Genomic DNA, 27,763 nt, shown 5'->3' with positions numbered 1-27,763 from the left:
GTTTTCTTTAATATGGGTTTGTAAAATAAAAGAGTTGCAAACTATATCCGACCGTCATAATGCACTTATATAGCAAGGAATAATAAGTGCACATATGAAATTATAAAATGTTTTATCGACAAAATGTAAGACCTCATCGTACCTAATGCACCATCTTAAATCTATATTACGAAAATGCAGACGGCACCAAGGGTAGACACTAAACGATACAATAACATTGTACATCAAGCATACGGGTTCAGTCCCCCCTTTTTTGCATATACATCCACCTAATAAGCAAGCGAATTTGAACTGCTGATAATGAAATTTATTCTGATTTTTTACGATGTTTCTAAGCGGCATTTTATAATATGGTTTCAGCGAATTAACAGATGAAATCTAATTATATCTGGATTTAAATGAAAAATTAGTTCGGAAATATCTTCGCCGTTATTGGTTTATAATTTAGAAAGTTGTGGAGTTATCCACCCTTGAACAAAAACGTTTCTTGCACATTAAACAACTTGTAGTCGTGAAATATGACGTCTTTCACATTTAGACCACCAACATTCCGAAAAAGGTAAAATATTCAGTGTAACAAAGTAAATTTTGTTCGAAAACAGATGAATTTCTACATCTGAAACAGCGAGTAGAACTAGAAGAGAGAATGTTATTCAATGTATAAAGATAGTCGCACCTACATGTACACCAGTGCATCGCTGTCTTCCTTTACAACACATGATTCTTGTGCTTTAACCTCAAACACTACACCTACCATCTATTGTGCTACTGTATCACTATGTTCGGTGACAAAACCTAAATCTCCTCAAAGTATCAGATCAAAACATCACAACATGGATCATCATCCAAATCACCCAAAGTGGTGGAACATACATGAACATAAGAAAGTTTGCCAATCTCATTAGTGACGTCTGTGCATATCATTTAGTATCAAATTTGTGGTAAATAAACAACCAAATAAACTATTGACAGTTACATGATTAGAATCCAAATTTTCAAAACTTTTTAACTGTTATTTTTGTTCTGTAAAATGTTTCATTGAGATATATTAATTCATACAAATGTACTTTGTATGTGAATTTAACTCTTTTACTTGAAAAATAAATTTGAAATGACATTTATATGTAAACCTATATTTTCATATAAAATTATTTTAAAAATTTTGTGCTCATATACAGTTTATTTACTGAATATTTATTTATAAATTCCATGTATAAAATGAGTATTATTAGCAGCATAGGGAACCAAAAGAATTTTTCCATTATCTTGAAAAATAAAAAAAGTTATTATTTAAAGTTGATGCCCATGCCATTCAAAGGATTTTTTGCCAACCAAAACCAAATTACGGGTAAGTGATATCATCATGATGACCTTTCCTATACATGTATTTATGTGCTATAACTGCATGCAAACAACTTAAAAGGCATTTCCAACTTCAGTATATAACTCCACACTCAGCAACCAATCAAAAATGGAAAATCATGAAAACCAATCGCCACTAACAGATAAATCATGTCAAGAAATCTTCAACAAAGAACAATGATGATCAGAGCTTGCTTTCTAGTCATCTTGGCCAATAGAATGTTTTGGCCACAGTACTTTTCGGCCATAGTACATCTAGGCCATGGTGTGTAATATGCAATCAATTAATTTAATTTACATTTGATTCATCATGTAATATAACATGAGAAAGGTGAAACCTTAAACTCTTCCGAAGAAACATGAATTAAAACACCTAAGCCTTTCATAATTTTTTCACCCCTGTTATTAACTTTCGAAATAGTTAACTTTGACATGATATACAGGTTTTGTTCTCCTTATGTATTCACTTACATTGTATTGTCATGGGTCAAAATAGTAAGGAACTGGGAGTTGCCATGGTCTGAAAAGTCTTGAGTCAAATTGTCTGGGTATTGATAAGCTGATTACATCGTTTTTGTTAACATTCAGGTGCCATGTTTTGACCATCCCTATTTATGAAAAGGATAAGATTCAATTTGTATTTTAATTATTGAAGACAGCTAATATTTCCTAGACTGGTGTGGTTTTCATTTGAGAATTAAGCTGCCATGATGCTGTTATTAAGCCTCCAATTTTATGTGCACACACCACATGTTCATGTTTTTTTCTGGCCATAAGTATACTGAATATAGTTGGTAATACATCCAACATGCTGCTTTTGTGGTAAATATAGAAATAGTTTTATTAGAGTAAAAATGTTGTTTTGTGTTAAATCTACCATTCAAAGTGAAGGAAAATCATCATGGGAGACCCATGACTAATTCAAATTCATACTCGAATAACATTACTATAGAGAACTAATGGTATACAACTGTACACTTGTTAATTGTAAACTTTATTGATAATGCTCAGGTACATTAATATGTGTAGCATGAGGTTAGACAAATATTCACTTCATACATGTACATGGCATAAAGAACAGACAAACTATGCATATACTAAGGTACTGATATTTTTATAAAAAGAGCTAGTGTTTTTTTTTTTTGGAAACATCAGTATGATGGTAGGTACATTTGCAGCATGCCCATTCACGTGCTGCAGTATGTATTTCACCTACAATAAAAATTATGCACGTACAATAATAATGCCCTATTTTTAATTTAATGAGTTTCCAGTGTTTAAATTTCAGGTCTTCCGTGCCGTTTTTCATAGTCAAAATACATCGCTATCTGGAAATATTTTTATTTACATCTAAAGTGAAAGTAAAATATGTATGAATTTATCGGGCGATTTGATTGGCTTCTTCTGATATCCAAGACCAATCGCAGAAGTCGTTTTAAATAATAAAGTCTCAGTATATCGGTTAGTTTCATTGGCTGCTTTAGGTATCTTCGACCATCGCATGTATTAAAATGTATATGTTATTCTATTCAACTGTGAACATTGCTAAAAAGAAATACAAAATGACAAAACATTTCACATGACATTGATTTCATGATCATTTATACCCTCGATAAAACCTCAGTACACCCAAATTGAAAGGTCAGGGGGTACATGTACCCCCATTTGCAAAAACCAGTGGGAATGCTGATTTGTAAATAAATTTGCAAATTTAACCATTCTTTGGTACTATGTATAATATACATGTAGTTGGGAATAAGTTGGCTCCTGATATTCATTTAATACACTATTACATGTATTGCACATCAACTAGGAAATGAGTTCAGTATTATATGTCTTCAAGAACATTTCTTGATTTTCAACTTCATTTTTTATGTGTCTTCCAAAATTGTCTGCTACATGAATTTCTCCCAATCTATGATAACTTAGCTCGGTGTCATGACACATACATTTATGATTCATTTAATATGCAATAACCGATTACCTAGAGGTCAGGCAGACATCTCAATTGTTCAGCTGAAAAACTTGACTAACAAGATTGGATGCCTGCCTGTTGGAAAATAACTATGTCTTCAAACTTTGAATTTTGCATTATAAATGAATGTATAAACATGCATTCATTTAAGGATTGTCTTTAATTTTTGACCAGATTGTACTTGTATAACTAACTTTGGGCAGTTTACACTTAAACCACTTCACAGTTCATGAGGAACTGCCCTAAGTTGGTTTTTGGCATGATCTGGTCAAAAATTAAAATCGATTCTTAAATGAATTAATGCATGTCAATTTAATGTATATTATTGGTACTTATACATTTGTACATATACACTGCATGATATGCAAATTAGAGACATTTTAAAACCCTCAGAAATCAAATTCTTTCCAAATTCATTTCAGCCAACCAAGTGCAGAAGAATATAAATGTCAGAAATGTTTAGTGAAAGGGCATTTTACTTACGAGTGTACAGGGAAAAGGAAATATGTTCATCGTCCATCAAGAACAAAAGAAATGATAAAGAAGATGAAAAAAGATGAAGAACAAGAAAAAGAAATGAAACTGCAAGTTTTAAGTTAAAATCAGTAGAGGTATCCTTTGAACAATTTACATGTACATGTAACATGATGCTAGACCATGTCTTCATCTTCCAGCACCATGTTGCCCTCATCATGATTTGTAATATATGCCACTGGTAACTAAAATTCACTGACGATATTTTGGCTTGTTGCTCAAAATCATGGCATTTTACACCTTCATAGCAGTTTAAAGTGCATTTTAATTATCACTGTGTGGTACATGAGATATACATGTAATTATTTACGATGAAGTTGCCCGCAATATTCAAAATTTACCATACCCTCACTATAATTTTTTTTAAAAAGCAATGATCATGAGAAGCTATGTAGTGTTTTCCTAAAAAAAAAAAGTGAGTGCATGGTAAAGTTTGTATATTGAGGGCAACTTCATTGTAAATAATTATATCTCAGTACCCTGGCTTAGACTTTTCTCATTTTCAACTCCACCTGCCAGGAAAAGGAAAATTTTTGCCTTTTGAAACTGATAAATTATTGGGAAGAATGAATAACCTTAATATGATCACTAATGACAAAAAGTGCCTAGATTTTACAAGTGTGCGGATCTTGTACTATGCACAAGTTGAATCTCCAAGGGCTATTCCAGGAAAAATGTGTATGGGAGGATTTGACAACACATTTTTTATACCCCACCACCCATAGAATAAAAATTTAATGTTCATAGCAAAGAATTAGTATGTATGTCTAGAAATACCCCCATCCATACATTTTTAGCTCACCTAGCCATAGGCCATGTGAGTTATTGCCATCACTTGGCATTCATTGTCGTCATCCTCATCATCATCGTTAACAATGTCTTCAACATCTTCTCCTCTGAAACCACTGTATGGATTTGGATGAAATTTAAGATGATTGTCTCTTGGAATATCCTGCACAAGATGATCATTTGGATTTTTGATCATTAAAAAACATGGCCGCCATTACTAAACATAGAACATAGGGGTCAGACAACAGATTTTTGCATATACGTTTATCTCCAAAACCGTTAGGTTTAACCAAATTCTTACATGGGTAAAAGTATTCAGCATGATGAGATGTGTCTGTTGTCAAAGTTTGGTGAAAAAATGTGTACCCTTGTTGGAGTTATTGCCCTTTTTGGACGTTTTTTGTAGTTTTTGATGTTATTACTTACAAAAATCTTCTCCTCAGAAACTACTGTACAGGATAAAATGAAAGTTTTTTTTTCTTTTATAGAGTATTCTAAACAAAATAAGTGTTTGGATTTTTGATTGGATAAAAAGACATGGATGTCGTTAATAAAAATAGAAGATAGGGCCTGAAATATGTGTTTCCTCTAACACCCTTTTAAAAATTATGGTAGGTGAGTAGGTTTTTTTGGTTTTTTTTGGAGGGGGTGCAAATCGTGAATACGAATAAGTCCTAGCCCCAGTGATCATAAGTGAATCAAGGTTAATCAAAGTACTATGATCAGTAGGCTTTTACCCTCCAAGTGCTAACTTTTCGCAATTTTGATGCAAATACTGAACTCGCACTGGCCTTCGCCATAGCGTTCTTACTGTGTTAATGGGTCGCCACACTGGAGAGTGATTTAAATACTATAAAATGCAAAATCGGTGACAGAATTGTTTTTTTTTTTGCCGAGGCCATAAAAAAGTTAGGGTCAGGGGCACAAACTAGGGTTGGTCGGGTTACCAAAAACACATATTTTTTTTTTAGGCCTAGGGGTCAGACAGTAGTTGTTTGCATACATGTATATCTCCATAAAACCATTTGGTTCAACCAATATTTTTTCAATTGCCGAATGATCCTTATTATCAGGCCTACAAAAGTCTAAAGTGTCCAAGGGATCATAGTTGTCAGACGACTCCATGTAAGAGTTATTTTGCCCTTGACAGGCAGTAAATTACATATTATATCACTTTTCAGTCAATATCTTGAAACCTATAATAGATAGAATGAAACTTTCAATCGATGATATAATCCTTATGATAATTCCTTCCAAAGTCTTCATGGAATCAAAATTGTTGGACAACTCCTTGTTAGAGTTATTGCCCTTGAAAGGCAGAAATTTAACTAGGTGAGCAATTCAAGCTCCTGGGAGCCTCTTGTTTATGGGATGCTGTCCAACACCCTTATACATTTTTTCCTCGAATAGCCCTAAGGGTTTTCAGCATGAGTGAAAATATTTGGTTAAAATTCATAACTAAATGATTATTCTATTCATTAAATCTGTTTTCGTAATATTTTATTGTTATATGCAAATCTTTCTTTTCAGTTGTGACATTTTGGTGGGTGAAAGTCTGAGAATGAAATTGGAGAATTTATTTCACATGTAATTTATGAAAATTGATTTCACATGGAACATTTGATAATTCACCACCATTTATACAAAATGTTATATTTGAGGTTTTTAATCTGGACTCTGTCATAAGATACTATTTTAAGCTGACTTCAACTTTAAATTTCAGGAAAGAGATGATTAAAAATCAACCTGAGAAAAAACATAGGAAGAAAAGGAGAAAGAAAAGGTAATTGAAAACACATGTACCTATACATATGTGTGCATGTACAGTTCCAAAAAATGTGCCTTATATAATGTACATTGCAAACAATGTAATTTTGCTCAATTATAATTTTTTTTTATTGTGAATAAACATTTTGTAGGTAAAGCAGCTTGTGATGTTCTACTTCTTTTGTAACTGGTAAAAATAAATAATATTACACATCAGGTTATATATCGGTTATGTTTTTATAACCGTGAAACTTTACTAATGGTATCTTACAATGACTTGCTTCTCATTTGGGGATACAAAATTAACAACAACAAAAATATTTAAACAAATCTACAATGTTCTATAGGTTAATACATATATTTGTAAATATTCTTGATCTTTAATATCTTCTTCAGGGTTGACAGACATATTAGAAAAAAATGTATTTTTCTTTTTATTTGCACAAATTCAGAAACAAGTGTTTAACTACCAATCTGTGTAAGAATCAGGCAGTGGATGGCACATCATTTTCCCCAATTTAGATTTTTTGCCTAAAACGTATTCAGTACATCTAGAAAACAACCAAAAAACTATTTAAGTTTATCCTGAAGCATCTGTGATGTAGATATTTTTTGACTGCATATATAGGGAAAGAGTGCGGGACAATTTTCCTGTCATTTTTCCATAGTACATTTCAACTAAATTTGACCTGTCAGTGTCTTAAAAAGGCAAATTTTACAAACACTTTGATGGTTATTTCTGGTGGTTATCAGGTATAATTAATTGGTTAATGCAAAAAATCTCTGCGTTTTTTTTTTCTTTCATGTGCCACTCCGTATATACATTTTGCCCTAGTTGTCTAGTTGACTACCAAACAAGGACATAATATCTATGTCTTTAATTTTCAAACAAAGAATAATCTGTTTGCCCTGCAGTTGACATAAAACATAATTTATGAGAGCCAAAAGACAATATAAAACCTGGGATTTATTATGAATACTAGAGGATGCCTGCAAAATCCTGGTCGATTGAACAAAGAGTGACACAGTACTAATTTGACAAATCCAAACAAAATGGGTAATCTTTGTAAAGGATCTACAATCATCTAATATACATCAATGGTGTATAGTTTAGTTCAAATTTTTTTTGTGGTTTAAGAGGAGTTGACCATTAACCTTTCAAGAGGACTTGGTTTTCATTTAACTCAAAATTTATTTTTTTGCACACAGCACGAAAAAAATATGTACTTTTCTCATGCATGTTAGCGAATTATTATTTTTTTTATATATATTCACATTACTTATTTTTTTAACTATTCCTTACCAAGTTATCTTTTCTCCAAAGTCAGGATCAAAATATTTTTAACAACCGAAGAAAAAAAAAACAAGCCCCAGAAGTTAAATGTTGCATCCCTAATATCCTCATGCCAATGCACTTTCCTGGAAAAATTAGTTTAATCTGGGATTAAGAAGCTGTTTTTTTGGTCCCAGGTTTAATTTGACCCATGGGTATGGGAGGAGCTGTTTTAGGACGAAGATGACGACACTGTCAAATGCAAAGAGGAGACTTTGAAAGTTGATATGGTCCATTGAGGAAAAACTGCTTTTAAAATACACTTGCAATAACCAATCTGACTGCTTCAGACACATCTCTACCTAAAACCCTGGTGCTATTAGCTGGTTATCCTGAGGCCTTGCCCATATATTCACTCCATGGCCAGTGGGCAGTAAGGGAGTCACTTTGATTTTTATTTTATCAAGAATTCTGCTAATGTGCATGTTATAGGGGACCTTCTTGATCTGGATTGAAGGTGTTAACTTTTTTCATTGTTGAAGATCAAGACGCAAAATAAGCTTTAAAACCTTGTTCGATGATATCGGTTATTTTCAATGTATCACATGAGTTTTTTCAGATGCACATTCACTCCGTAATTACCCTTTTATATGTTTATACAAATATGTGATCAACCCCCATTGGCCAAACTGGAATTTGTTAGCTCGTAAATTTTTAATAATTGAATTGGCTACTTGCTAGTATTTTGTCTTATTATTTTGCAGAATATTACACCTAATAATGCTTTCAAGTAGTTTATCAAAGTGGTCTCTTGCTAAATCCAAAATTTTTTTTGATCTTGCTCAAAATCAAACTGACATGTATTTGTGTGCTTAACAACTGTACAAAGTTTTGTTTATCAAATTGAAAATGCATGGAGACAAATGGACAAACAGACGGACACTCAACTGAATGTTTATGCGTGTGGTATGGTATGGAAGGGTAGCTGGGTTGGACGCCCTTTTAAAATTTTTTGAAAGTTTTGCTCCCCCAAGTTAAAATGTGCATAATGAATTCTTATTTTTTAAATAATTCAATATTTACTCAAAACAATGGGTAGGGGGTTTACCAGTCATGCCTGTTTACACATAAAAAGGGGGAGGGGTCAATAGTTCGGGCGCAGATGATTACACATAGAAGGGGGAATGTTTATTTCAACACATTCTATGCTTTTCCATGTCTGGACAGTTTGCACCTCAGAAAAACAGTGGATGTTGTTTAATTAAGCAAAATAATAAATGGACAATACTCATGAAACACATGTATACATGATCTGGACTGTACGTCGATTGAGCATGCGCAAAAGCGTATTAAACACACGGACCAATGACAGTCTCAGATTTCGAATATTTTCACAAAAATGCAAATTTTCCCTAGAAAAAAGATTTGTTTCAAAGACAAATTTAGGAAGTACACAACACTACATACATGTGTATATATACCACATGTCACAAATATATTCGACCGTGTATGGTTTCAGAGGAGATATGGCTCAAAGAAATCGGTCTTTCCCTTTGGTAGTATAGATGTTTGTGAACACACTTCGTAGTGATAATACATGTATTCAGAATATTTTTCCAAAAAGTAAATGCCTAACATGAAAAAACAGATAAGATGAAATCATGTAACATAAGCAGTGCTCTAAGTCCCCCGCCTTGCAACAAAAATTTCATGAAATATTGCAAAATGCAGAATTACATTTTGTTAAGTCCATGTGACGATGACCTTTAACCTACTGATTCCAAAATCAATAGGTGTCTTCTTCACCCCATAAGCCTTTGACAACTATCCAAGTTTGGTGTAATTCTATGAAGGCATTCAAATGTTACACTCCAGAAACTATTTTTCGCCCCAAAATTATATTAATCTACTGATCTCAAAATCAATGGGTATCTTCTTTACCCCATAAGCCTTCAAGTATCCAATTTTGTTTAAATTCTATGAAGGTGTTCAAAAATTTCACTCCGGAAACCAATTTTGGATGGGCGTAAGGAAGAAAGATGTATAGATGGAAAGCTGAATTCTATACTCCCTCGCTTTTGCAAAAGAGGAGGGGGGCACAACAAAATGCACATAACATGAATAACATAAATCCTAATTAGTAAATACCTTCATGTCATATGTTAATGTGTAACATATCAACTATTGAATCATTAGGCTAGGTATAATATATCTATTTTATATTCCAGTATTTAATACAAATCAAATCAGTCTGTCACAATCAGATACATCATGTTACATGTAGGATATGGCTGATAGTATACATGTACATGTAACTGCTTACACTGTTAAGTTCCAGTTAATGTTATTTTCTGATGCTTGAAATGTTTTTGTTTGCTTTATTTCTTAGTTACCATGATTACAATGATATGCCAGATGAATTTAAGTTTTATTGATAACATACATGTATTTGTAAGAGCCAATCACAATTCTACTTCAGCAGTTCCCATTACACTAATTGAGATTACATTTAATAATAAAAAGATTTTCATGGAGATGTTGTGCATGTTTTTTTCTTGCATGGTATTTGTACAGTTACATTTTTGTCAATTTTCAGGTCAAGGAGTACTAGTTCATCGTCCTCATCTTCCTCGTCCTCTTCATCATCGTCCAGTGACAGGTATTGTTTATTTTCTTACAGTGGTAACTCTTCATAAAAATCAGAAAAAAACACAGTAAAATCATGTGTAAATGTAAGAATCAGACTTAATTACATCTATAAAACTATCAACATCAAATTTTCACTTAATTTTATACAATAATGTAGAGTGTTCTAGTTAGGATTTGAAATTAGAGGGGCGCAGAGAAGAGGCATGGTTTTTTTTCTACTTGTCAATCATTATTTGATAACCCAGGTCAGCTGATTGATCACCGATAATTACCTGAGGTTTACCTGAGGGATAATTACGAGATGATGTAGTTAATGAAGGTGACACTTCTTAATTGAATTGGGGTAATTTATTAACAAGAGAGGAAATCTTAAAGGACCATTCAGATAATTGTAAATGGGCACTAAGGCCAATAAGGGGTACTCAATAGGGGCAGAGGGGCGGGAGCATGATAGGTGGGGGTACTTACATGTACCTTTCTTTTAGAAATGTATATGGGTGACATCCTATTTTCTTATGAGGCTGAAATCACATAGTGTTGTTTTTACAAAGTATGCTATATGAAAATATATTTAATGGTTATTTAGGTCAGTGAGGTTTTGATGTGCATTTTTCTACTTTTACACAGTTACCAGATTCTTTTAAAGACCTATACTTAATCGTACTTTCATTTATTTTTAGCTCTGACAGTGACAGTAGTAGTTCATCGTCTTCATCAGACAGTTCATCGTCTTCATCATCATCATCATCAAGTTCATCTTCCTCTGATTCCAGTAGTAGTGATGAGAGTGTGAAAAGACACAAGAAAAAGAGAAGAAAAAAGAAGTAATCGTTCTTGAAAGAAAAACTAATCAAAAATCATATAGTCATTTAAGATCATCAAACAGAGCTATGATTCTACAACTTAGATGGAGAACATACTCAAGACCTATCATTTATGATACAAAATTCTAAAATATATTTATTGTGTCAAAAACTTTCATTAATGTATTTATAAAATCTATCAAGACTGGTTCCTTCAGAAAAATTTTGTCATTTAAAAACATAACAACTTGCCATAGTAACTGAATGTATGTAAATTGAAGGACAAGCTTGCCAACTTACATTGGATGTTAATTTGGAACACAGTAAGCAATTCAAATTTGATGAATATTAAATGTTAAAAGATCACTTGTCAATGATATCAGAGATTTTTATAGAAGTAATAAGGAAGTAAAACTCATAAAAAAATTTGTTGTAGAAAGTCAGAGAGTATGTACTTGTGCCTTTTTAAGTACACAAACAATGTCAACTTTTAACTTAACTTCAATATTTGTTTTTAATATTTCTGTCTCATAGTGAAAAACATGGCCAATGTTTACAAAAGATATGATGAACTTTTAAGAGGCTGAAACTTCAGTTTGTAGGAAAATAGTTTTCCTAGAGTTATCTCTCTTTTTAACTTTTCAAGTTTCTCTTTGTCAAATGTTTTTACTTGTTTCTAATCTATTTAATGAATACCATTGTTTAAGATATATAATGTCTTCTGTTGCAATTAATGTAAATGTTTAATACCTAATAACAACAGTTGTTTATAAATGTATTCTACTATTTCTGATTTTTTTTAAATATCAGCACTTTCACATACATGTTATAAATAAACATGTTTTAATACATAGCATTTTCTTGTCTTTTAGAGATTATTATTATGTTATTGAAGTGAGAACTGAGATAATTTATTATTATATAACCAGTATAGTAGTCACACAAATCCTCAAGATATGTTGCTCCAACGAACATCAATCAGTGGTTGCACAAAAAAAATCTCCTATGTACCAGTTTTACTGTTTTAAAGACTTACCGGTACTTTAATTTAAAGACAATTAAGCAGAAATGGCTGGATTTACATGGAATGTCTAGAACATTCACAAATATTCTAGGTAAAAGACTTGAAAACGTTAAACTTAAAAAAGAAATTTTTACAGTTTATTCTTGTAACCATATGCAGTGAAAACTTGAAAGGATCTAATTTGATTTGGCATTTTTTTCCATCAGAACTGATTTGTTCACTTTGTCGTAGTTTTGCTTTCCTCTTTTATTTACCCCAGACTTGACATTTTTGCAGGTGTTTCTAGAAAAGCAGAAGACACTGGCAATGCACCTTGTCCAGGCTCACAGGTTTTAGTAGAGGCTGAGCTGCTTATATGGTTCTGTTTATTTATACATGTTATTTTGGTCATTTCTTGTTCTTTGTTGTGTGTGTCTGTTTTTCCTGTCTTGTCTATATCCTTGGATCATATTCTTGATTTCCACTCGAATCGTGGACTCCTGGTAACACTAAGTGTGATGACCTTTGTCATACATTATTATTATGTAAATAAAATTGTCAGTAAGGGACGGATGAACTTGGAACCATTTGGTATTGTCTAAAGTAAAGTCTGGAAAGACAAGTTGATTTGTTCTGTATCTATCATCTGGAAACAATATTGTGCTAGGACTAATAGATGTATGGAAATAAGAATCACAATAAAGCATAGATTAGTTAATCACAAATATTAAAGGTTTTTTATGCCCCCGCAACAAACTGTCGGGAGCATATTAATTTACCACTGTATGTCCATGCGTCCGTCCATCTGTTTGTCCGTCGAGCCATCCCAATTTCACATGATCATGGCTTGTCCGGCTATCTCCTCATACAGTTTTTGAACTACATCTTAAATATTTTACAGGTTATTTCTACACATAATGAAGGTGTGCAGATCCAAAGGATTTTGATTTTCATGAAATGTTACGGAAATTGGTGATAGTTACACTTAGTCATTTGACTCAGAAATAGAGCTATATGGCTTGTCCAGCTATCCCCTCGTACTGTTTTTGAACTACATCTAAAATATTTTACAGGATATTTCTACACACGATGAACATGTGGAGGGCCAAAATTTTTATTTTTATGAAATATTATGGAAATTGGTGACAGTTGAACTTTGGAATATTATGGAACTGGGTGATAGTTAGACTTTGTAATTTTTGTCAGAAATACATGTATATCCCAAGCAACAAAGTTAGGGATTTATTATTTGGGGTATTAACAAATGTGTATGTGTCCTTCAGTCCGTCCATCGCTCCTCTTTTTCTCGTCGCAACTAGTCTGACACTACCAAACAGAATTTCATGACACTATATGGCCAGGATACAATACGTACATGTAGATATGCATATATTTAGGAATTATTGATCCCCAAATTTTTCGATTTACGGTAATGGAACAGTTTGTCATTGCAAGTCTCGAATGATTGAGCTGAACCATCAGATCATGAGTATCACAAGTTTTGGTAGAATTTCTGAATTTGCAAATCATGTCTTCATACAAAAATAAACATGTTCCTAATTTGGCAAATCTAGCGAGTGGGGGCATCATTAGTGTCTTACAGACACATCTGATTTACTAAAAAAAAATCTTTACCAACAAATGACGTGGGGGCTTCTGTGATAAACAGGGCTTCTAGTTTTACCTACAATTTTAACTTTTTTTTTTAAAACAGCCATATTAGCAGTATATGCTATCCTTAGTACATTACTTTAGGAAATTTTGTAACCCACGCTGTTTTTTTAACTTGCTTATATACTAAAAATACATATGTGCTGACTTATGTATGATGGTATGTTGGTCCAGACATGTATGGATCTCAATTTTGAATATCTATATCTGGTTATTATTACATTTGTTGTTATTTTTGGTGGATCACTATATATGCCACTGCATCATAATTTCGTACCTTGTTTCGAAATTAAGAAACAGTCGTTTGTACAGATCCGTTATGTTTTAACTACAACGTTTAAAAACTAATATAACAAAGTGAATACAATAGTTAGTGATGCAGTATCCCGTCATTCCTTATCCATTTACACAATTGAACTTCCTGACATTACTAAAAACCAGCTGGATATTTTAAATAAGGTTATCTCATGGTTTTGTCATACCAATCTATATATTTATGGTTGATAGTACAGGATTTAAAAAATATATATTACCTTTAAAAGTTTTGATTTGTTTATTGGTGGTTTTTAAATATTTGAAATGTAGGTGTAATCCCTGTTGTTCGGAGTTCATCAACATTGTGACATCCGGTAACTGTAGGTAAGACTTGCATCTAATTTCTTTAGCAGTAGAATGAAACCTTTTAATATGTTCGATTGGAGGGTCGTAATTTCCGTTCGGATGTTCTTATAAAATGTAGATTACTGGTAATAATTCCGAATGAATCAACCTAGTTTTAGAGGATTAAATTGAAGACATCGCCTTGAACTCCAAATTACAGGTACGTCTAGCTTGATTGTGCTTATGTAGGGATGTCTAGGGGTTTGAGATCCTCCTTTTGAAAAAAAATGTTTTATTTATTCCTTGCAGAATTTTGGAGTTATAAGGTTTATATCAACATGGAACTCCCTTATCAGAATCTTGGAACCACTCCGCAGTTTATCGATCATGGGTTATGAACCTTTGTAAGACGAATCAGATTTTTTTTAACTTCCTTGACTATCCTGTCGGGTATCACACGGACGGTTTTAATCAGATAGATTTACCCCACTATTTTTATACCTCTGCAAAAATATTGCGGTCTTATATTGGTATGGCACTGCTGTCGTCATCCGTAGACTCATGGTTTTCGTGCGATAATTTTAGTATTAGTAGATCTTTATAAATTTTATAGCAAGAGTAATCAAGGGAACCGATATTCTAGTGTAAATGAAAAGAATGTAATCCAGGGACAAAGACCAGACATGGAGAACAGACAAACACAGAACATAAAATAACCAAACTAATACATACAAAGTAACAAAAGTAAATGAGAAACTCGAACTTCACTAAAAACTGGGAGCTTGGACCAGGTGCACCGGTAGGGTTGGCGTTCTCTGCTTTTCTAGAAACACCACAGAGTTGCTCATAAAAAAATTAAGTCCAGGGTAGAGAAAAGAGGAAAGATAAACTATGACACGATGAACAAATCGGTTTTCATGGTGCAAATGGATACTCCGTAACGATCCACGAGTTCATGATGACGACCAAAAAACTTCTGTAGTGATGACTTCAATCTTGTAGCATCATAACCCTGTTCCAGAAGCCTAATTGGAAGAAGTCTGACGCAATACAGAAAGTCTTCGTAGTTACGGCAAGCTAGGGTATATCGTATTAGTTGTGATAAGGTTTAAAGCCACAAAAGGAAGGTTGGTATTGATATTGGGGGTTCAAGCCCCAACCGTTTTAATATTAGGGACCAAAAAGGGGCCTTAACATGCATTTCATAGATTTCAACTATGAAGTTCCTGTAAAAGCATAAGCATGCCAATGATATTGTTTCACAAAAATCTATACTACAATGGTTGGACTTAGATAGATTTTTGGGGTAAATTAGGGACCAGAAACATGGATTTTCCTAATGTCATTTACAATAACTTGCTTTTTTGGTCCGATTTTAATGGTTTTTTAAGCGATATTCCATATGAAAATCCCAGCCGAATTATTCACTCAGATTTAATGTATTTTTTAAGGGGTCAAATGGGCCACACCTAAAAAAAGCAGCCATTTTCATTTTCGGTCAAATTTCGAATTTTTCTTTTTTTATCATTCCTTGAAAATCCCTGACTACATTTGCCAATCAGATTTCAGATATCTCGTATAGTTTTAATTTTTATAAGGGGTCAAATAGGACACATCTGGAAAAGAATATGATATTGTATCCACTTTTACCCAAACTGTTTAGGGTTGGACCACCGTGGTCGTAACACGCCGAAGCTCTATTCAATTTATATTACTTTTAGTTTATGGATGTAAAAAGAGGTACTACCGTATCTCATGGTTTACAAATGCGTCGGCGTCCTTAAAGTAGTGGTGTCAATACAGACACAAGAAACAGACGTATTATCGATCAATCATGTCTGTATGATTTATCATCTATAATAGATTCACTTCAATAGTTATCATACAGCTTATAAATTATGTATAATAAACCCCGAGGGAAAATAATTCTTATGTACTAATAAATATTTTTCAATATTCTTAAGGATTGATCAAGAAACAAACTGATACCTTCGGCACACACCCGACGAGTGCGAGTGAGATATATATATATCATTTAAGTGATTGATATTGTGGATTAAGGGAATTTGGAGAGTTTGGACAAACTTTTAAATTTGTTTTAAGTAACCCCCTGAACGTAATCCGAATTTCCTCCGCCTCCTCCTTTTTATTTGCATATTGATAACCCGACCTATTAATATCCAAATAAAAAGAGGAGGGTTGCAGTGTCAGAGGAAATTCGGATTACCTTCCATGTTGCTAATGGAGTTAGTACCATTTAACACGAAGGTAGTTGAATCGATATGAATTTTGAAACTGTTTGCATTTACGAATTTTTCTTTTATAATCAGCTAAAAGCTATGAGTGGTTGTTTTAATAAATAATGTGTTAGGAGATCGGCTTTCAATGTTAATTTCCACCAGGTCAAAAATATCACACACAAACTGCGTTATAGAATACACAAAACAACAATCTGCTTGATTTTTTATCAAAAATGTGTTATCAATACCCTAACATTGTATTGATTTTTAGCCAAGATCATTTCTCTGATATTAAATAATTGACACAACGACCATATACAACCCGATACTGTTTATATCGTAGAATAAAGGATTCTATTGTAGCTCTATAGCGGTAAGTGTACATGTACATCTCATTAATTACAACTGTACTTTGTAGATACATAACGGTAGTGATATCTTATGAACTATATTATAATATAGACTTGTTACAGTAATTAAATTATAGATCTCTGATGACACACCCTTTCACTTCGTCTTTTTTTTTAAATAGCAGACTCGGTCATTACTTACTTGAGGTACAATTTTGGAAAATGTTGCCAATCTCGTGAAAAGTTTGGCAAAATGACTACCCCAGGTCCACTTTTTCAAAATCTCTGAACCCGCTCCGAAGGTAAATGCAACCTTTTCCAAATGTTCAACAAAAGTTGTCCTCGCGCAGGTTCTGACCGAGTATGCTCATGAATAAGTATGAAAGGGTCCATTGGTCGTTTTACAACTAATTATGCATGTGTATATTTCATTTTTGAAGTTTCAGTAAAAAAATCTGTCTGTCGTTGTGATATGCTAAAGTTTCAAAGACAACAAAACACAAACAAAAATCAGTTTGGGCACAGGATTCATTCCTCGATTTATATGGGATGTATCCATTCGAAAGTATCATTCTACAGAAACAGCCAATATACAACCTGAAAGTCACTTTGTACTATCATTAGTTTTCAAACTTTCCCAGTATCTGAATGTCTATCTTATCAGTTATTCACATTCATACATTAATTCACAATAAGAGTCAAATGTCGATAAAAACGCAAACTCAAGTTAAGTATATTAAAATGTAAAAGTAGCATGAACCGAAAGGAATGTGTCCAGTAGTTTAATGCAAAATAAATCGAACGATTTTACGTTGTGTTGGCCATTCGTGATTGGATAAAACCGTTCGTCCAAATAATCGAAACAGCAATATGCAAATTAAGAAAATCCATCCGCCATTGATGAAAGTATTTGAATGAAATAGGCAAACGACCATAAAAAAAGGAAAATCCTACCACCAATGATAACAAGTGTTAGAGTGTTACTGAGACTGATATAGTCCTATCAATGAAACGATACTTGCTTTAAACAATTTGTCCTGAATAATTCAATCAAGACACCGTCCAGTGTGTACATTTGACCAGGACTAAATTTTTCCTAGTAACCACTGAATGATTTTCAAAATAACTTCGAAGAAATGTGGTTCGATACAAAGATTAATTTATTTCCTCATAATGAAGATAAGCAAAATCGTACAAAAAAGTTATAAGCTCCAGTAACCATCTATGATTATTTAGGCAGCCCAGACAGCATGCCTCCGTTGGGCCAACGTTGGCTGATGGTTGGATCGTTGGCATTTAGTTGGCGTTGACAAGACAACGTTGGCCTAATGTAGTAGTCCGTAGTTATGGAAATGTTTCTTCTTGGTTTATGTTTAACCAAAATGGTTTTTACTTGACAACCAAATGATTAAACACGACATTTTGAAATTTTAAATACTTTCATATCATAAAAAGGTTCTACGTTGGCCCAACGTTGGTCCAAAGTTGGCCCTACTATATTTGAAGAACCATTTCATTTTATGATTCTCTTTAAAAACTTGTTTTAAAAGCGAAATCTGCATGAGAGTATTGTTAAATTTTGATTTTTAAATCAAAACCATGATTACATTATTTGCATTATTCTATATTGGTCCAACCCAGAGCCAACAGTGAGCCAACACTGAACCAACATTGAACCAACGTCGAAACGACTTTGTAACAAACATGTTAAAAATTATTTAATATTATTCTTGATGCAAAAATGTATGTCGGTCTCAAGAAAGTAAAACTAGAAAGCAAACCAGGATGTATTAAAGCAAATATTGTGTTGCATTTGATACTTAGTTGGGCCAACGTTGAAAAACCAAAATATATATATTTAATAATATAATTTTACTTCTTTCAAAAAGTATTGTTGGCTCTTTTCTCGAGTTCTGTTAACTGCATGTTTAATATACATGCAACAAGTATTCCCATTTAATATTTAGAACTTAATAACACAAAATAATTATTATGAATAACCAAATCTAATTTATGATAACAACAGTGTACATAATTATCTCCCCCTTATGCAGCTTTGTAACTAAGACACAAAACAAAAGTTGTCTCTCACTTTAAACAAATGTGTACATATTTTCAATGTAAATTCATCATAAACACAAAACACTGACAGGTATTATCATATGTCTATCCAAATGCAAAAAAATTGCAAATTTTCAATAATTAGTATAGCAATGCTCATAGTATCTGCTAATTTTAAAATAGATTTTCTTGTTTCAATCTTACAACCTACTATAGCTTGTCGTATATATATGCTTACGGTAAAGAATTTGTATGATAAACTGAGGGGAAATGGGAGCCCTTGCTCTGTAGGAGTGCACTGCATCAGCACTCTGCGGCATGACCAGGAAATACATAATAAAATTATGTTCTAATATCTTAAGGAATACAATCGTCTGGCCATATGGTTGGGTTAACGTTGCGCTTATGTTGGGCCAACATTTGGGATTTGTTGGGTCAGTGTTGACATTGTGTTGGGCCAACGGTGGCCCAACTATTGTTTGCCTCCGTTGGGCCAACGTTGGCTCTATTAGCACTTACAACGTTGGGCCAAAATTGGGTACCCTACGGCGGCCCAACGTAAATGACTCCGTTGAACCAACGTTGCTCAACGAAGGAATGCTGCCTGGGAGTCACTTGGCAGCTTATAACTTATCAACATATATCACTGGGGTAAAGCTGATGACCGTAACGGCGGTTACGGTCATCCCAAGGTTACCCTAGAGGATGCAAATTCGGGTAAGAATAATTTTCTTTAATAAAGTTGTCTATTCAAGTTATTCAACAAAATAAATATGACAAAAACTGTTAGTTATAGTCTTCCATCAATGCTTGATATTTGAAGCGGGGGAGCATAAAGGTAAAATCTATCATTGATGAATAATTACAAGGTACTGGCAGGATAATCGTAATGGATTCTAAGGATCGACCGTAACATGAGACAAGAGATGTCCGTAACATGAGAAGTAAAAATATTTCGTGATGAGAGTTGGTACTTTACCATAATGATAAACGTAGAATTGCAAAATATTTCACTGAATAGTGTTAAATTGATATTTAATAAATTCATTCCTAATGTCTTCTACTGCAAGCGGTGCTTTGTACAAAATACTAAAAAATGACAAAATATTTAGTACGCTGAATCAATGGATTCAGTGATCTATCCTTGAAGTTTTTCCTGATGATTCCCTGGAACAAAAAACCTATACGTAATAGCCGAAAAGCAAACTACCACCGTGTTAAGTAATGCAGAAACATCGTGATAATGTACACTTATGGCTGTCGCGTGCGGTAGGCAATATTATTGGCTTGTATACGACCGGAGTGTATGTGTGCCATACCATTTCTAATTTCATAATATAATTTTATGTGGCGTCTGAACTGTTATGAATATGATCATATTGTATGAGAAATGAGAAGCAGCTATGATAGGAAAATAGACACAAGAGGTAAACATTTGTTCATATCAAATAATACGAGGATATTGAGTGGAAGAGTTTCTGGTGGTTTAACAGATTTATGTGGTAAATTTACTTTCTACAAATCTATTAGTTCAAGCTAATGTAGTTGTATGTAATAGTATCAAAATGCATGTTACAAAAAATACTAAAAAAATGAAATTGCTGACTTCTTAGCATTTTTTGACTGACATTATAGAATTGCACACTAACATTTACTTTAATGACATCTTATAGTTAGCCAGAAAAAAAATATGTTTGTTAAAGGTTATATTACGGACCCTTTTTAACTAACCCTAGCACTTTATTATGGTATTTTGTATAAAATGCCGCTAAATTATAATTTCTTAGTTGAGTACTCTTATAAAGCCCCAACTCCAAAAGTGTCAATATAAAATAATTTTTTTAAAAAGTATCCTATGAAACCTTAAACAGACGTATTTTTTCTTTTGACCTTAAAGCAGATTAATACCTATGACAATGATCGAGAAGGGGGCAGTTAAAGTTTCCCTGAATTGTAAACCACTCTATATTTCATAACATAAGTATTACAAAACTATAATTAGCAACATTGTAAATGTATATACATGTATCATCTTCTCTGTTTCCTGCTTTTACAGTGGCGAATCTAGGGGAGGGTCAGATGAATGGCACCTCTCCTTTTTATTGGAACATTGGTCATTTTCATTTGTAAAATTGCAAATAATGTTCCAGCACCCACTTTTTTTCTGGGGAACCTCGGCTGACACCCCTCCTTTTCAAAGTTTCTGGATCCGCCTTTTGTTGTTTGTTTTTGGTTTTTTTTTTTTTTGATATCTTTAAATTATCTTTGTATGTTGATGCTTCGGTATATTGTTTGTCAATATTTCGTATGTCTGGTATTATGTATCAGATAAATCCGTTACGGTAACCCCGTTCGTCAGTATTTTTGTTCTGTTACAGTCATCCCGCCGATATTTTTAATTTGTAATTTCTCATTAATCATACATTTTCACCCATAAGCTTCCCTCTTCAAATATCAAGCATTGACGAATGCCAAATGATTAATTATTTGACATATTTTTGTTGATTAACTTGAATAGACAACTTTATTTAAGAAAAATTTCCATTTCATCCGCTTTACCCGAGTGACGTATAATAGATATTGCATAATATTTCGTAAAATGAATACCCTACCTTTATGTGATTATTTTATATTAAGTATCAGTCCACATAAAATTCAGACATTGCCAATGGTAAATTGATTCATGGTGAAAAAAAAACCTACCAAACAAACGATGCTTTTTCAGTCTACATATGCTATACTATCACATAACGATAATAATTTCTGTATTCAGATCTGCAACTTTTAGAATATCATACATTCACCACCCACTAAAACCAACCAAATCAAGAACCATAACTCTTACAAAGCGCCAATTTCATGTACAATCTATACAATTTTACCTCAAAAGCGTAGCAACCAAATGAAAAAATAAGACTCAGTCTGGTTATGTGATCAATTACTGTTTCTGAACAAGAAATAAAACAGAATTATGTGGGTTTTTGAGAAGCATGAATCACCTTCTGTCTGATGTTTAGAAAGACATTTAGATACCTAATGACAAAAATGCAAGTTATAACCAAAAGGTATTAAAATCGACCATGTTGGCGAAACATACTTTATTTCTGCATATTTTGTTCATTAATGAGGGAATATTTGCATCGACAACTGTAAGTTAGTTATTCTTACCATGAAATCATTGTATCGAGAAAACTTTTGATAAAATATGTTGTTTGTGGTAACATTTGGTTCAACATTTCCGGACTGAAAAACCATCTACCATTAAACCTACCTAATAATAATCTCATAAAATATTTATGGCTAAGTTATTTCAAAAAGTGGAACGGATATAGTGAGCAAATAGACGTTTTTTATCAATTTAGATCGAAGATCAGAATTGATATATCAGTCACCAGAGCCTTAGATTTGTAAAGCCTGATATCATCTGCAATTATCTTACACTACCGCAGAAAAAAAATAATCCCATTGGCATACCCTATATAGTGTAAACAAATGGGGACACGTTGCTCAGATATTAAAGTGTAAGTCCGGAAAAAGTCAACAAACTAATAAACAGGAGCTGGGCATTCCACTGTTTCAAGTACTTAATCCATTGTTCTAAATACATCGTTTATTATGATGTTATAAAGGTGGTACAATGTTTTACAATTAACATAAGTAACGCTCGATGTTACATGGTTAGCTGAACTGAAGATACAAAACTTGCAGAGAATATAACACACCAAAAACTCCTCCCACAAATTATAAATAAAACATTAAAAATTTTAAGTCTGACCAATAGCTAACTTTCTAAAGTTCAATCGAACCAAAATATTTACTTGTCAACAGCATTAATTAAATCAGTGTAATGTTCAACGGCGGGTAGTGTCAAAAAATGTTATCAAAATAAAACTATAGATCTTTAACCTGTGATCTATTTTGTAGGTATTTCTAGGATATCAAATTTAATTTTGTTATATACTCTAACAAACCCAATATACAACTTTTACTGCGAACTTCATCTGCTGATTTATTAGGATCGTACATTTTGTATGAACAACGACCTAATTAAAAATAGTTGACTTCTAATCTCTTATCGTGCAGTACCTGCTTATTTCTATGCAACCAGTCGTTTACTGTCGATATATTCAAGTTGTCTATTCATTTTTAGACGCATATTACAGATAGAAATGAAAATCTGCGAGGCTATAAATTGTCGGAATGCTAAGGCTGTCTTCTGATTCATGCAAACTCTGGCGGATCCAAATATTTACCAAAAAAGGCCCAGTGGATCCGATCAAAAAACTGATATAAAGAAAGGGAATCCATGCAATCATCAGCCACTCATTTTTTTTTTTTGGCCAAATGTTTTACAAAACCCCTGAAACCATCCCGATGTATTACACACTGTATCGTGTATTGTTATTAATGCCTCATGAAATTGAAAGCCCGGAGGTGACAAATAAAAATAAAATTTTGCTTAGACGATGGCTTAGGAATTTCGATAATGCATTTCTTGAGAATGGTGTCAGTCTGTGGACTGATGATATTGCTTTTTGTAATAATCATTCTATTGGGCTATTTTAGTCACGTGTAACGATAATAAAACTACATGAGCCCCAGGGCCTTAAAAGTGCATGGCTAGTGTTGTCTGCACCATACACAATACTAAGACTTTGGCGTTTATGTTAATGTACGTGTGTCTGGAACTAGATGCCCAAGCAAATAAGCACTTTAATTGAAATATAGGTGTCTATGCTATAACTTCAGCTGTAAAGTTTTTTATCAATTGAGGAATTAGCTCGTTAAGAGGGGCATGTATCTAAGGATTTATTTCAATGATTGTAGCGGCTTAAGTTTGAATGATTTGATACACAGTTTCGACCTGGATGTCTATAATTAAATTTCGACTTGAAAATATTTAGAAACTGGAAAATGCCAATTAGTAGTTTGTAGTTCAATTACGCAGCATGTCGGATGTTTTGTGTCCATTCATCTAGATGTTCCATGTATAAACCGACATCGAACCTGAATATCAAGCCAGCTCGCGTACTGCTACGATGCATTATGAAATTTGTGTGTGTGTGTGTTTTTTTTTTTTTTTTTTGTAATGTCCTTCTTTATCAGAATGATGAATTTAAAAATACATCAAAGAGTTCAACATCAACAAATACAACAATGAGCTTGTGTTTAGATACGTTTGAATTTGATCCCCGCACTTTTCTTTTATTCCAAATGTTTGTAATTTGACGATTATTCGAAGCGTAAAAAATCAAACGACCGATATAAATTGATTCAGTACATGAACACTTTGATTTCATTATTTGCATCTTAAAACGTCTTATTTTATACATGACTTATTGTTATACTTCATGGTCACATGACTTTAAAATCGGTAGGCCTCTCTTCTTTGAAAAAAAGCTCGGCATGAAGGAAATACACAGGGAGATGGCAGGAGAGGAAGAGATACATGTAACTATATTTTGATGTTTGTCTGTGTGTCATTTTAAACAAGGTCAATATCTGTTTAATAACTACAGTGGGGTATTCAGGCAGGACTTAAACTACGAGTAATAAAAATGTGTACTAGGAATAGAGGACTCTTTTTATATCAATCGTCTGTAGTTCTTATAAATCAAATTGCACTTTTATTTCAAAAGGTCATGTTTTATCAACACATTTTTTCTCTATAATTGTCTATTTTTTTTATAAAAAAACAAATTTGAATCAATGTTAAATTGGTCTTGTTTCCGCTCAGGCTACAGTCTTTATTGCAGGATAATTTTAATTACAATCACTTATTATGTAATTTCAATACAGAAGATGCTAATAATGATAATATATGTACGCATATCAACTGATGATCAAGAAATGGTCGAGACGACTCCTACATCGAAAGTTTTATATTGTCGATACGAGGATCATAAATGCACGAGACATTTTTTACTGACTTTTAAACTAGCGTCATTATTCAATATTCCAGATATGCTTAATATTACACAAATTTAATGACTTAAGTGTCTTCATGTTTTTTGCTAAAAAGAAATGTGACAAAAATGTTCAAAATTCCCTTGACCTTTGTGGCTATTTGGAACGATTCAGCAAGATCTAATTCAAAAACGTACTGTGAAATCTTATAAACTGGATACAAATCTAAACTAATCAAGACATACCAGTTGATTTCCGTGTGTTATTCAGGGATGGACCATGTTTCAGAAATTAAAAGAAATTAAAAGATTTTGCATCGTTAAACAGAGCGAGCCGAAACATTCTTAGGTGCCAAACTTTCTTAGTGAATTACTTGAAATACTTGACTTGAATTATTGGTCCCAATATCAATGCAATTATGCATTAAACACTTAAACGTTTTACATTCGACCACTCCTTTATGACTGTATACTTCCTTTATTTAAATGTAGGAGGATGAATTAAAGTTCCAAGTTCCGTCTCTTGCTGTAGTATGAGCAATTCCACAGACGCTACAGATGTCTACCAAGAAACACAGAATATAGCTCCTCTGATAGGATTACTTGCATTTGCCATTTTCTGTGCCGTGGTTATAATTCTTATAGCCGCATTTAGGTTCGGATGTGATAATGATGAGACAGTAAGACGGGTATCACCTATCAAACAAGCTTCCAAGGGAAATCTTTTTCAAGTTAGCATGTATATGTCAAAACTGCATTTTAATCTGTTGGAAATAAACGAACTTTGCGAGACAAAAGATGATGTGTTAAATGGTGAGAATGGATCAACTGATAGAAAGAATGGTAAAAGTGCCTGCAGCGAAGATTTGGTGCAAGAAACAAACGAGCAACAAGGGAATAAATTAAACAATTTAGAGACGATTGATTGCTGAAATAAAACGGTAACTTGACATAATTGATAAAAACAATGAAAGAATGTCTTTGAAAGAACTCGGATTTGTTTTTTAATTTGTTTTCTGTACTGTAAAAGACAGTGAAATACATTGTAATGGGGAATGTAATTTACTGCTGAAAAATACTTCTACAGATGAGATCAGCTCTGACCTCCCACAATACTGTCCTAGAACTGTCAGAAGACCAGATCTATGACAGATTTAGAACAGCTTCAAACAGATCTCAAGCCAGCTCTTCTGACAGTTCTATCAGAGCCGGTTCTATTAGTATAAATGCTCGTAGACCTGGCCCTACTGCTACATGTAGATCTGTCTTTGCTAGAACTGTCAGAAAAGCTGGTTCTAATAGCAGACCTGTTCTTGTAAAGCTGGTTCTGCTAGCAGAAATGTCAGGAAATCTGGCTCTAGAACTGACACCTTAAGAACTGTCATAGAGCCGGCTCTTCTGGCAGTACCCCTGAGAGGTTAGAACTGATCTCATCTGTACTTCAAAGCACCAATACTTTAACCATGCCAGGTTAAGGAGTATACCAACCATTTTTGTATATTTAAAACAAAGTATAATCTGAAATGATGCCTGTAAATGTGTTTTTTATGTCAACCCTCTGTTCAAACCTCGACATACTTATTCCTCACTTTATAACCAGATGCTGAGTCTTTTGTAGCCATAAATAACGTAAATGACAATAACCAATCAAAAGGTCGTTTATTTAAAATGACAAGAGGAAAATATGTACAGCAACGGGATTTAAATGTGATAATCGATATGTACGAAAATAAACTCCCTTAAAAATCACCATCCTACAAAAAGTGACGTACAAAAAGGCGAATAAACATAAAAAAGGGATACTAAAAGTAAATCATCTGAAAAAAAAACAAACACACAACATGTTTAAAAAGTTTTAAACAGAGTTTATTATAAACTGAAATAATGCCTTTAAATGCTTTAGTGTCAGTCCGGTACCTACAAAAACATTCACGTTTAAAGCTAATAACAATGAAAACCACAAACACCTTAAAAGGCAAGAAATTTACACTAAATCAATCATACAAATAAACAACATACTATGAACATATTATACTTGGTACATGGGAATGTCAAGCATATATCTTAGTCATCAGCCGAAAGATTAGAAAACAGAATTGACAGTTAAGTGGATCGCATCCTATAGAAAACAAAATTCATTGCTCGAACTTCTTTTATGCAATGGTTTATTTAAAAAAAAAAGCTTACTATGATATAAAAAAACTTTTTCTAAATATTCTAAATTTCATGAGAATGTCCATTTAATAAAACCAGTATGATCCTGTGATATTGGCTGAACTGGGTAAATTTTATCGCACCAACTTTGTAATTCAGTGTAATTTTATCAACTTTTATTATTTTATTATTCATGGTGCATGTTTTTTGGTTGTTTCAAGTTCTTTGTTGTGTTTGTCTATTTTCCCTGTCTGGTCGTTGTCCTTTTGATTGCTTTGCTTTTCGAATTCTGGCCCCTTATTTCCTTTTCCTTGCAAATCAACTAATTTTTTACATGTAACACGTCAAAGAGTTTTAAAAGTAACACTCCAGCTAAGAATCATGTAAAATGTGATTCATAGTTGGAAAGTCCACATTTTATAAATTTTTTGATAATTTGTTTAAAATGTAACGTGAGCAGAAATTTACATGTGGCTTTTCATATAACACTTGCTCTTAAGAGATAAAAAAAGATATAAAATGTACTGCAGAATTCAACATTAAGGGAGACAACTCTGAAATGACAATAAAATACAATAAAAACTGTTTGATTTCAATGTTGATCATCTCCTAAGAGCACAGATTGA

At 33.0% G+C, this 27,763-nt stretch overlaps 1 protein-coding gene and 1 long non-coding RNA gene across 3 annotated transcripts; both read left to right on the top strand.

Moving 5' to 3' along the window:
• The first annotated feature begins 445 nt into the window (after positions 1 to 445).
• On the top strand, positions 446 to 12,001 carry LOC148604727 (uncharacterized). 2 transcript variants are annotated; one of them, XM_088549116.1, is made up of 6 exons: positions 454 to 559; positions 1,297 to 1,348; positions 3,760 to 3,921; positions 6,384 to 6,443; positions 10,297 to 10,359; positions 11,030 to 12,001. In XM_088549116.1, the coding sequence occupies exons 3-6, from the start codon at positions 3,872 to 3,874 to the stop codon at positions 11,175 to 11,177; spliced, it is 321 nt and encodes a 106-aa protein (XP_088405242.1). In that variant the 5' UTR covers positions 454 to 559; positions 1,297 to 1,348; positions 3,760 to 3,871; the 3' UTR covers positions 11,178 to 12,001. The 2 variants fall into 2 exon arrangements, with proteins under 2 accessions (XP_088405241.1, XP_088405242.1); XM_088549115.1 differs by lacking the exon at positions 1,297 to 1,348 and having other exon boundaries at positions 446 to 559.
• A 2,323-nt stretch (positions 12,002 to 14,324) lies between these two features.
• LOC148604726 (uncharacterized) lies at positions 14,325 to 26,520 on the top strand. The gene is made up of 2 exons (XR_015916010.1): positions 14,325 to 14,465; positions 25,476 to 26,520. It is a non-coding gene; the product is annotated as an uncharacterized LOC148604726 (long non-coding RNA).
• The last annotated feature ends 1,243 nt before the right edge of the window (positions 26,521 to 27,763 follow it).

Source organism: Perna viridis, chromosome 10, assembly GCF_037379345.1.
Source record: "Perna viridis isolate PV_CMFRI_1.1 ecotype Kerala chromosome 10, ASM3737934v1, whole genome shotgun sequence".
In the NCBI taxonomy this organism is placed as follows: Eukaryota; Metazoa; Mollusca; class Bivalvia; order Mytilida; family Mytilidae; genus Perna; species Perna viridis.
The sequence above is the reverse complement of the archived record's forward strand: the minus strand, read 5'-3'. Positions and strand labels throughout refer to the sequence as shown.

Bases quoted from the DNA above. Each gene is read 5' to 3' on its own strand.
- LOC148604727 (XM_088549115.1), top strand. From the start codon at position 519: ATGACGTCTTTCACATTTAGACCACCAACATTCCGAAAAAG. The intron at 560-3,759 runs GTAAAATATTCA...AATTCATTTCAG, and splicing joins CCACCAACATTCCGAAAAAG to CCAACCAAGTGCAGAAGAAT. The intron at 3,922-6,383 runs GCAAGTTTTAAG...TTTAAATTTCAG, and splicing joins CAAGAAAAAGAAATGAAACT to GAAAGAGATGATTAAAAATC.